This window comes from Toxotes jaculatrix, chromosome 16 (assembly GCF_017976425.1).
Source record: "Toxotes jaculatrix isolate fToxJac2 chromosome 16, fToxJac2.pri, whole genome shotgun sequence".
NCBI classification, from domain to species: Eukaryota; Metazoa; Chordata; class Actinopteri; family Toxotidae; genus Toxotes; species Toxotes jaculatrix.
In genome coordinates, this window is record NC_054409.1 from 19,343,198 (window position 1) to 19,355,704 (window position 12,507).

Genomic DNA, 12,507 nt, shown 5'->3' on the forward strand with positions numbered 1-12,507 from the left:
TTTTGTGTTTGTGTTTCGTTAAATATTGGACATTTTTGCAAATTTGGGCCTGAAATAGTAATTTAAATAAATCCATCTGAGAAGTTTAGAGGGGAAGGCTGTCATTTGTAGAACAGCTAACACTGTGTAGTATAAAGTAGCATAAAATGGAAATACTTTATAAGGATTTGCTTCTAACCTCCTAGGTGTGATGGAGAAGCTGGGCCTGGGTCCACAGGAGCTGTTAAAGGAAAATCCTCTTTTGATCTACGCTCGGTTGACAGGGTATGGACAGCGTGGATCTTATGCCACTGCAGCTGGGCATGACATCAACTACCTCGCCATGTCAGGTAAGAACACATATCTGTTAATGTTTCTGGCCTGAGTATTTATACGCTTTAGATTAGAGGCTGATGGAACAAAAAGTATTTACAGAGATGACAGAGGTTAATAATTCACTATTTTTCTTTTCTGTGCAGCGTGCATTCTTTGTTTTGTAGCATCTTCTTTTTTCATGAGCATGAAACATGAAAGAAAAAGCTGAATTTTGTACACTGTCAACACTAAACTTCAGCCTGTAATAAACTCTCTGCTGACTCTGTTCACAATTCAGCATTTTCTATCACAGGATTTCATTTTTTGATGTACCTGTCCATACTAATACTGTGTGCAACCTTGGAAACTTGCAAGAAAAACAGCCTAACTTTAAAGCGTGACTCTTAACCAGCATCTACAAAAACCTTCAAGAGAGCACAAACTTTTCATTGTTGTTGTGATATAAATTATCTGCAGCTGATCTGCTGCCGCTGTTGCCTGTCACTTTAACCAGTGATGCTCGGCTGAAAATGAGAGGCCTGCAGCCTCTCATTTCTTGCATTATGCCAAGTGAAAAGAGAGAAGAGACTTGAAAGGTTTGATAAGAAAATCTAAGTATTGTGCCAGATCTAAGTTGGAACTGACTATCTGAACCCATCCCTCAGTCCACGGCAAGAAATCAGATACAGAAGAGCATGAGAAACTATGCAATAGCTCACTCAGACATCATTTCCAACTGTCAAAACAAGGTGTGGTGTGTGTATATGCAGCAGCCTGATAGATAACACTGGAAGGGCGATTTTAGGGGAAAGCATGCTTTTTAAATTCTTGGCTGACACGGTCTCTCTCCTCATTAGTCCACAAATCTGTGTTTTGAGGGACATAACAAGAACTGGAAAAAAAAAAAAAAAGAAGTAGTGAGGCGGCTGGTGCAAAAATTCACCCTCACTTGACTCAGGCATCTGCAATCAAGACACAAGGCCAAACACTGCATGCTGGGCTGGGATTCAGCTTTGCTTTAAACACTCAAAACACGAAGGCTTACGAAACTGACTGTGGTTAGATTTAAAAACCTTAGCCCAGCTAACACAGAGATAACAAACCTGTGCCATTTAAAAGCACTCTCGGGAAGGGTGGATGATAAAAGAGTGACAAGATAACTCTGATAACACAAGATTAGGTCTGATACGTATATGTACCACCCTTTAGATACCACTGGAGGGTCATACAGGTATCCAACCATAACATATGGTAATTTAACACCCCAGAGCGTGAAATGCATTCCCAAATCTCTCCCTTATTTTGAATAATGTAATCTACTATATAAACCTGACAGCTTCTTATTTAAATACCACTCTCATAGCTACAAAATTACAGGCTGTCAGGACATTAATCTGTTGTGCTTTACTTTAAACTTTTTTGTCCCCATATGTACTGCCAATGTGCCTTTCTGTTTACTCCATTATAAATTTTTCCAGTAGTGGTTTTCCATTAATATCTCTTGAGCTTAAATTAAGTTAAGAGTTATTTGTTGCTGTAATGAAACAGCTGCTGTTTTGATTTGTTTATATGCTTGTTAGGTAGCCCTGCTCAGCCTGTGCTTTGCAGCGCACAAAGTGAACCAAACCGTGTCTGACAACGAATAGAGGCAGTAGCTACATCAAGGCAAAGAGATGCTTTTTCAAAACACCGACCCTGTCCTCAGAAAACCAACAGCTTCATTGAATGTTACTTAGATTGACACAGGCAACCTGCCTTTGTGTGTGAGGCCAAGCAACGGTGGGAAAAGTGACCTGAGGCTTACTGATACTTTATTTGATTAAATAAAAGTTCTACTCAGAGCGGGTCCCTGATGTCAGTAATTATGCTATATAGCATATTATATTGTGACATTTATATAGCACTTTCAGACCAAGGACACTTGCCACAGTGGATATGTCTCTTATATTGGCACCTTCAGAAAGTAGGGAAAAGAAACGGTTCACTTCTGGGATCACTTCTGAGAAAGTTAAATGGAACATATTTTTGTATTAGCTGTATATCAGAGTAGCAAAAGGAAACCTTGTACACAAGTTGCATACTGGTTTAATCAAGTAAGCAATTTTTTCATCATAAAAGATTCATAAAAATGAATCTTTGAAGGTGTTACGTGCAATTGTGTGCGATCTGAGCTGTACATTGTATGCAGCTAAAAGCATTCTTCTCTGCAGGGGCTGATAACTGTTACCATTTTGATGTTTTATTTGGTGGCATCGCTCCCTGATTCATTCAGTTGCTAAACTGAACTCTCCTTGTGTAAATTAACTCTCCCTCGCTTTCAGGCCTGAGGACCAACCAGAACTCTATTATTCTTCTCTTTTGAAACTTTGATCACAGTTTGTGTCATCGCTTCTGTCACAGGCCTTTTATCCCGGCTGGGTCGTAGTGGAGAGAAGCCCTACGCTCCACTGAATCTGTTAGCAGATTTTGCAGGCGGTGGTCTCACCTGTGCCCTGGGGATAGTCCTGGCGCTGCTGGAGAGGACGAAGTCAGGGAAAGGACAGATCATCGATGCTAGCATGGTGAGCATATTGTCTCGCTCCAGTAAACATGTACTGTGGTACTGAGTCAGGATGACACACAGAACCAACTGCTCGACAGTACGTGTCTTTCAAAACGACACGTACTGTCATTTTGAAAGACAGTACGTGACCTTAGCCCTCCAGGCTACATACTGTATGTAAGGGGCTGCGTTAGTGCACTGCCAGGTAGGAAATACAAACCAGGCTGTTCAGGTTGAAGACTTGTCGAACAGCACACAGCAGTTAATGCTCCTCAGAGGCAGGATTTTACAGCTCAGGTAAGCAGCCCTCTACACACAGCAATTTATTCTGTATTACAGTGGGGTCCTTTTCCATGTGATGGTGCGCCGCTGCACTGTGGTAAAACTTTGAGTCACGATCAACTTTAAGTGGGATAAGTGATGACTTGGACAGCCCACAGCGCAGTTATTTGAAAGTCTTAAATTCTCTGAATCCTGCTGTGCCTGACATCCACTGGCTGTGAAGGAGCTTGGGGGGATTACAAAGCAGAAGCACTCTAATGAACTCCTTAAGGAGTTTTTTTTTTTTTTTTCTTTTTTTAATATGGCAACTCCATAAATCTTCATGAATAATATACATCATAAAAAGACATTCGGATGTACTGTACATGATGCATTCAGCTGTGTAAATTTAGTTTATTATGAATAAAGTATTTGTGCAAAGTTCAGTTTGTTTGATTATGGAAGTGTTGTATTTGACTCATTGAGCCACAGTGCATGACTAAAGGGACCCTGCAGGGATTTAGTACATCACTTCCATGAAGTTGGGGAACTTCCAAAAGACAGATTTTCTTCACGTATTTTATTTTAACTTCAGTGCAAGTTTGATGTGCCACGTTTTAAAATGTCCGTTTGTCTCTATCCAGTATTCAGCTGTCTTGACATTCGCCCAGTTATGGTTAGGGTGTTCATCTTCATCTCACAAAGTTCCCATGCTGTTTTAATCCAGATCATGTACAATGGAAGATCAGGTTTCAGTCACGTAGTTTTGATACACTTCATAGATAGTTTTCAGCCCTCAAAGCCTTGTGGAATTAGACAAAGAAGATTTGAATCCTCGACATTCAGGAGGCAGCCCTGTCAGGGTTATTTTCTGCAGTTGCAGACGATTATATTCATTTGTTTTGACAGGCTGAGTTGCGCTCCTCATGTCAAATAAACTGACCTTTGTGTCTAAAATGGCGGAGTCACCCCTTTAAAGAGTAGGGAGAACACACTGTGCTCACCGCTTATTGTTTCTTTCCAGCTCTTTACTTTTGAAATTGGTCTGTTAAATTCAATTTGGCAGGGCTTCATTACTTTATTGAATAAAACTTATGACAGGCTAAGTAATTGAATGTTGAGTGTGGGTGGCATTTACTCAGGTGATCACACAAAATCTCTCCACTTTATTCTCATAGATTTACATAGCTTATTATAATTGTTAGAATTATTTTGACTCAGCCACCTATAGTCAGTAGGTTGGTATTCTTTTCAGTTACGTCCCCTGAGTATTCTAGTGTAAATCACTGCATAGCCTGTTTTTCCTCGGAGTAAGCTCAGGTGAGCGATGCGTTTCTCTTACAGTATGTTGCTGGGGGTTTGATTTGTCCATGTGTCTGGTGCTGGGAGACCTGTAAGTGGGTGGCGGGGGACATGAACATACACGGATAACTCACCAGAGTTAAATTATGGATTTTGATTGATGCTGTCTGCGTATGTGCCCTGATAAATTTTGTATGCATGTGTCTCTGCACATGTAAATCAGGGTTTTGTTTTGTTTTTTAACTTGTTAAACTTTTCCGTGGGCTGTCAGTGAAACTGTGGTGATATAAATATGCATGTATATACAGATCTCTGCTCCTGGAGTCAGAATACGCTCTACACACTATTGCAATTCAATACAACAGCCCTGCCATGAATTTTACCTTTCATGAACTTTGTAATGTGTGTAAATTCAGTTATTATTCATGTTTATTTTTGAGGTCAGTTAAAAGTGCTGTTTTATTGGACTGTAGTATATTTTCAGATATCTCTAATTTATTGTTCTGCCAGTTTACATACACAAAGTGGTAGAGTATTGGAGTATTCTGTCAGTACTGAAATATATAATTTTATTAACGCTCTATGGCCGTGTCAGAAAAACAAATCATTATAGGTATCACACAAATTGTACAGTTGTATTGCTTTAGGTCAGATTGTAAAGGTGTACAGTCAAAGTGGCAACTGATGTGTGATGTAGTGTTCTTTCAACTGTAACCTAGTTTTATGTAATCTAGTCTAGAGTATTGTGTTTATGGTTTCCCAGCTCTCATTCAGCTGAAAACGCTTTGAGGGCCACAATTTTTCTTGTTCTGTTGATTAATCGATGAGTTGTTGGGTCTGTAAGACATCAGAAAATAATGAAAGTAAAGTAAATTGTGCAATTACTGATAAAATAAGTTGTTAGAGGTTTTGTTTCACGAGTAAAGAGTGTTTTACAATCTGCATATCAATGGAACAAATTGGAACTATCAATTTGGTCCATAGCTAAACATTTATTTTATTATTTTATGTGATTTTTTTTGGCATATTGCAATATATACTCTTTAATGTAATTTATACTAAATGTAGCCTGTGCATTTAACTGGAAGCAAATGAAGTGTTTCAGAAACACCTGGTTTAGTCAACGCTGTTTGTCAGTGGAACACCATGTAATTGTGATGAGAGTGCCAAAACACGGGGCCAGATGCAATCACACCATCTGCCTCTAAGCTATCAACCGTGATGCGCCAGGGCTGAGCAAACGTCTTTGACATGACATCCAATTTTACGTCAAATGTGCTCGAAAGATCTGACAGTACCAGTTGAGCCCATTTCGTCTAAAGCATGTTATCAATCATGTTATTACTCTGCATTCATCCATCCATTTTCGAGAAGCGTTTATCCTTTTGAGGGTTGAGTGGGCTGGAGCCAGTCCCTGCACTGGCAGAAGGAAAGGTAGAGTACATGCTGAACAAGTTGCCAGTTGTATGCACTTAGATATTTTTACACCTGAAAACACACCTGAGGACAATTTAAAGGCAATTTAACAGGGTAGAATTACCACCTGAATCTGCAGCTTCTTTTGGTTTTGCGCAGCTTTGTAGCGAGTTTCAGCTCATTGTTCGGGTGTCTGACCCACAACTTTACTTTTTTAGATCACTCTTGCCACTCTAGTAGTTGTTTTCAGCAGCTGTGCCCAACCCAGTGTATGCTTGTATCTCAACACCAAATAGCAGATAGACCCAGTTAAAAACTAAGCTGGTGAACACAGTGCAGCATTTAGTAGCTAAAGAGCCAACACAAAAAAAAAGCATTGCTAAAAGAGAGGGAATATTGGTCTTATATTTGCCAGTAAGTAAAGATTTAAATGAGTGATAATGTTGCACCTTAACTGTTAGATGTGTAAATAAGCAACTGTTTGCTAACACATTTGCCATATCAATTTAAAAGGTGGTGATATGTCAGTGTTTGATCACAACTTGTTTCCACTGCCCCCAAGTGCCTTTTACTTTCACAGTATGGGGCATGCTTACTAGTCAGTGAATAAAATAAAGGTACAAAGCAGAGCATCAACTTTGTTTTTCTGTGTAATCACAACCAAAGACTACCAAAAGAAGAACACCTTCACAGTATTACCCCAGCTCTTCCACTGAGTCCATATTCTATGCATCAGTTTTTATTTTGGGACAGAATAACTGTAGAGGCATTGAAGCAGAGCTGCTTTCTTCTCTTCTGTGATCTGTCCTGAGGACTCACAGAGCAGAAATCTGGTATAAAATGGCAGTTCGTACATTTTAGAGTAGTTCTGTGTACAGACAGTACACTATGTTACTTCTTCAGATATTTAACCCCCCACTTTGCTCATCGGGCTTTTGTGGCAGCACACACTTCATTAGAGGTTAGACTGAATTGATTGCAATCAGCAGTAATCGAAGTGACAACAGTCTTCTCTGCTGCAGCCTCTTTCATGTGCCTTGTAGAATGAAATCCTGACTCACAATGAGACAATTTTTTTCTTTTTTCTTTTTTTTTTTTTCTTTTTTTTTTTTTAAAGTTGACTGTTTACATCCCACCAGGGAAATCAAATCAAATGCATTATCTGCACTTCGGTTATTGTTTGATCAAGGTTATTTATTCATTTGGCACCTGCAGCGGTAATAGCTTGTGCACATATGGAGACTGAAAGACATTACGAGTATATGCAGGTGGTGGTTTTTACAGCAAATGTCAGCAGAATACCCTTTGTGCGGTGTTTTCTCAAGCTTTCCTGAAAAGCTTCAACCGTTAATTGTCACATTTTAATGTTATTGCAATAGAATGGCATTTCACCGCCCTTGTGTATTTTCTACCCCTGAGAGGTTTTGTTGGATTGACGAGTAGAGACCAGCTGCTGATATCTACTCAGGCACATCAACTTCTGCTCTGCCATGAAAAAGCTATACATACAGTATAGTGGAGATTTCACTGCAGGTTGCTTGCAGTTTTAGTGAATTTAATCTACTCGGAATGTATAAATGAATAAATAAAACATGAATACATGAATAACTTAAAGAACAGTCAAGCTCTTCTTTTTAGTGATAACATCGTGCCTTATATTCACTTTGCTCTCCATGGAGTAATTATGCGTAAAAAATAGAACATAATTTAACCCCTCTGACCCTGTGATCTCTTTTTCTCCTCTCTCTTACTGTCCTCAGGTGGAAGGAGCTGCATATGTGGGCTCATTTGCATGGAAATCTCGTAGTATTGGTTTGTGGGACCGTTCTAGAGGAGAGAACATGTTGGACAGTGGAGCGCCCTTCTACGATACCTACCAGACTTCAGATGGAAAGTACATGGCCGTGGGTGCCATAGAACCACAGTTCTACAGACAACTACTTAAGGGTTCGTATGCGAATATAGATTTTTTTTGTAGACCAAATAAACCTCTAAGACAGTGCACAGTTACAAAGCCGTGTGCCACCTCCTTTAACAAACCCACCTGACTTTACTGCCATGGAAGTACTGATAATCCCCAGAGCTTTTCAGATTGTACATCGCTTCACTGTTGGAAGCAACAAAAATGCTATTCTGTGTTATCTGCAGCCACTGCTTCAGGTCATGCTCTCATCCTGTGGCGGTAGAAGGCAGAGGTATGATCACATTATCCAGCTTACAGTGTTACAGGTTGTGTTCCCACATCATTTAGCTCCCAACAAAATTGCTAACAATAATTCTTTCAGTGAAAGACATAACTGGAAGTTGTGCCCATACTTTATGCAAAGTATCATGGGGCTTGGAACAGCAAGGGAACACGTGTTAACAGTGCTGACGTCAGAGGCAAACACATTGCACGTCCTGTTGAGGCACCCGTGTGATGCCACTATGAAAAGCTATTAGTTTTGTTTTTATGCATTTCTCTTTACTGAGTTCACTTTTTCAAAACACTTCCTCTTTACCAACACACTGCTCAGCACAACAGGGAACCTCACATCCAAAATGCACTAAGGCAAACAAAATACTTCCAAAAAAACAACAATGCAATATGTGTCACTATTTTCTTTGAAGATGTTTCTTTTTTCTTTCTTTATTTTGTGTCTATTTTTTTCCATAATCTAAAATCCCATCACAGCAAAACGCATGGCACCTCTTACCTTAACAGCAACTGTTACAGAAATCAATCAGAAACACTCCAAAAAGCTTTGAAAGACTTTCTAAAAGTAGTTTCAGTTCACAACACAAAACAAATGTGTATATATATATATTCATGCAGTACATGTATAGGATAGCTGCAGATATAGATGTGCAGCAATGCTAGTCAACCCTGGCCTTTACATTTGGCCACAATCGCATTTTCTGTCCCTCTTACGTTCTGTCTTGCCCTCAACAAAGTTGGACAGGTTATCACAATCAGACAGCCAGTGTCCACAGTCCACAGCTCTAAAACATTAATCATGTCATTTTATATCATTTTTCTGTTGACATTTTTCCATTGGGTTAAATAAATCTTGGGGTTTTTTTTGTTTTTTTTTTGTTTTTTCTCAAAGGTTTGGATTTGGATGCTGGGGAGCTGCCTCCTCAGATGAGCTTCAGTGGTTGGCCAGAGATGAGACGGATATTCACAGAGCGCTTTGCTTCAAAGACCCAGGCGGATTGGTCAAGGATTTTTGACGGGACTGATGCCTGTGTTACACCTGTGTTGTCTTTCGACCAGGTGAGCTCACACCCACATAACCAGGAAAGAGGGTCTTTCATGAAGGACTCCAGTGGGGAAGAAAGCCCCCGGCCGGCCCCGGTTCTTTCTCGGACTCCTGCTGAGCCTTGCCTCACCTCCGACCCTGTTATTGGAGAACATACAGTCAAAGTCCTAGGGGAGTACGGCTTTACATCAGCAGAGATAGACCAGATGCTAGCAGCAGGGGTCATAGAGTGTAATGCTGTCAAGGCGAAGTTGTAGAGGAGCACAAATCAAAGATTTTGAAATTCCACACTTGCAGCATCTTTTAGTTTTCAGATTTGGGGTAGATTATATGGAAGAGATGGAGCTTAATAAGACCAATAATGTGCCGTGGACATAATTGATATAAATAATTAATTTGGACGAAAAACAAAACAAGATCACTGTCTCACACACCCGTTCCAGAATCACATTAAAAGGGAAAGAAGGAAAAATGTATTTTCTCTTCATGAGCTAAACATTCAAACTGAGAATTTCTGTGGAGAGAAAGCATGAAATACTTCATCTCATCCACACTGTTAGCTACAGCGTATAGGAAGCTCTGAAAATGAAGTGTCAGTGTTAGTAAAAACTGCTATAAATGAATCATTTTAAATCCTTTCATCCAATTTAAACAACTTATCTCTGTCCAGGTTATGTTAATTTAATTACATTTAATTCAATAATTCAATTCAATTCAATAATCAGTTGGATTTATTGTTATTGCTGGGATGTGCTGAAAAAAATGATAATGCATAATTCTAGGCCGTCATCTCTGCTGGTTTTCCATTATACCGTCGTACTTTGGCCAGTATGATTATGAAACAGGTAGGAAGCTGCAGTGTGACATCTGTGGTATTAAAAAAGTCTTTTTCTGTGATCACATATTTTTTAATTTAGCCTATCTCAGCTCACAGCTGTCGTCCTTACACTCTGTTTTTGTTTGTTTTTCCCACTGATGTCGTGACAATAATAATGGAATAATAATTTTATCTGTAGCACAGCAGGTTGGCAATGAGGGCCAGATAAACAGGTTGTATTTATGAGCTGCAGTCAAACGCCATACTTATTCCTTTGTCTGACAACAAAAACGGGAAAAAATATGTAGAGCAACAAGATCATATATTCAGCTGCATTAAAACACAGTGCAGGTGATCAAAGAGAGCAGGAGACAGAACAAAGGTCCCTCTCTCTTTTTTCTTCACACTAACTACAAAAACGAATAGTTCAAAAATAGTTGTGCTGTATGTGTCAAGACAAAGGCAGAAATAAATGAAGTGCCTCATAAAATATTAATTTTAAGCCAACTGTCAAAAAAAATATATGTTAACAAGTGACGTCACACATTGATCAGATAATAATAATAATAATAATAAGATGATTTAAGTCGATTGCGAACAGCTACAAACATTTATAAACATTCACAAGTGAAGTCCAAGCTCCAGAGACACAAGCTACTCTGGCAGAAATGTTAAGAGGATCCATCCTGTCTGTGTACAGAAGAGAAGCCAAAAACAAACAAATAAAAGTGGTGGAGCAGAAAAGTAGCAAAGCAGCCAGATCCAGCAGATGTTGGCTGTCCGTTTGATTTTTGTGGTACACGTTGAACATACAAAGATTGCAGTTGTTCATGAACACTGACAGGGAAGGAAATTTAAAACATAAATCAGCACATTACAATTATTTTTCCTGGAAACATAATCCTGATATGCAGTTGCATGCATATTGCAGCAGTGACAGTCCCTACAGTGAGGAAAGTTATTAGTTAAGCAGAGAATAATCATAATACAACGTATAAAATGCTAATAATACAATTGTCTCTTGCAGACTTTGGAGGGGAAATAACTACATTATTGAAGATTTTTAATTTGATTTAAATTGCTCATCAATAACATTTGTGATTATTCCATCAGAGCCGCCTGTTTGTGCAGTAGTTATTCCATCCCTTCACTTCACCTTCACATCCCAGTGGTGCTGCTAAAGGTTTAAACGATTGGTTTTAAATGATTAAATGCTCAAGACCCATGGGGTGTGAAGCCTAAATATAATTAATGAACTTCATTCATGTATATTCATACACAGCATGTGTGTTTTTTTTAACAATATTTCTGGTGTTTGCACAGGCAGTAAACACCCTCAGAAAACCTGTGCGTAAGCTGGAGAGCAGCGCTGCGATTATTGAAACACTAAATTAGCCATCGCCTCAAGAGCTACATTGTAAATTCAAGCCTGGAAAATAAGCAAATACGTTTCCTAGAAACAGGCAGCAGCGTGACACTAAAACAACATGAGAGAAACTAAATGTTGGACAAACTCTGGATGACTTTGTAGCTGAACAGTGAGCCTATGGATTTTAGGTAATAGGATACACTGCAGATTATAGGTTTATTCCACTGTGCATATCGTCATGAGCCAATTGGTTTTAAGCTGTGTAAAGTCAACATCAAGAAATCCATGACTGAATAGCCTCGTCAGAAAACTGAAATGAGCACAAAATGTAAAACTTAAGTATGTTTTTATTTGCTGCATTTGGTGTAAAAGATATGAATAAAAGAGTTCACATGCTACTTGGATTTAAATTTCGAAGCAGCATACAGCTGAAACGTGAAACGGTTTAAAAGGTCATTTCGTTCAAAATGCACACAAATAAAGAAATCTCTTCTCACTCGTCCCCTGTGGGATCGAACGAGACAGTTCTATATTTCCTAATCAAGGTTTTGAGATTTCCGTCTCTGAGATGAGGTGACTTAAATTTCTGGTGTTCAAATCAGTGAAGAAGTGGCATTAGAAAAGCTCAGTGTCAACATGTCTTTTCAAGGGCAAGGAAGTTAATCCACAGACTTCACTGTGATTCATGAGAATTACTTTCCCCTGAAGAAATCTTCCCCGTGGAAGCTGTCGACAGCGTGGATGGATTAATCTAAAAGAGGCGCTTCAGGCAGCTCTTGGGCCCCTGTTAATTTACCTTTCATTATCAATTTACCTATTGGCAGGTAAATTGATGATGAAAGCATCTGCATTGTTTACATCCATGTTTATTTGCTGGGAGTGTTTTTCTTCACTGCCTTTGTTGGTGTATTGCTACATAACTTGGTACATAATGTAGTGTATTTCTGAATTATTTTTTTAAATGATTTCGTATGAATTAAACAAGGCAAGATAATGACTTCATTTAAAATCGCGCAGCTTATCCAGCCAAGTTTGACAATAGCATATGACAGCAAGCTGACAGCTGCCAGACAACAGCTCTGTGGTGTTTATACAGATTTATGCTGCTGTGTGAGTCACCGTGACACACAGCCACAGTGAGCACAGAAAGCCACACTGGAAATGATTTATTCCTTGGATGGCCAGGAAGGGAATTTGTTTTATAATTTGTGCAGATTTTACAGTTACATTTCTGTGGATGTGTGAGTGGTTTCAATATTCTCAG

The 12,507-nt window shown here is 39.1% G+C and overlaps 1 protein-coding gene across 3 annotated transcripts in view; it reads left to right on the forward strand.

Moving 5' to 3' along the window:
* amacr (alpha-methylacyl-CoA racemase) overlaps positions 1 to 12,232 on the forward strand; it is a 31,849-nt gene extending 19,617 nt beyond the window's left edge. For all 3 annotated transcript variants that reach the window (XM_041059499.1, XM_041059497.1, XM_041059498.1), the window contains 4 exons: positions 186 to 329; positions 2,695 to 2,855; positions 7,576 to 7,762; positions 8,905 to 12,232. In XM_041059499.1, the coding sequence (XP_040915433.1) occupies positions 186 to 329; positions 2,695 to 2,855; positions 7,576 to 7,762; positions 8,905 to 9,314 (902 nt within the window). In that variant the 3' untranslated portion in view covers positions 9,315 to 12,232. The remainder of the gene's footprint in view (positions 1 to 185; positions 330 to 2,694; positions 2,856 to 7,575; positions 7,763 to 8,904) is intronic.
* Positions 12,233 to 12,507: the final 275 nt, after the last annotated feature.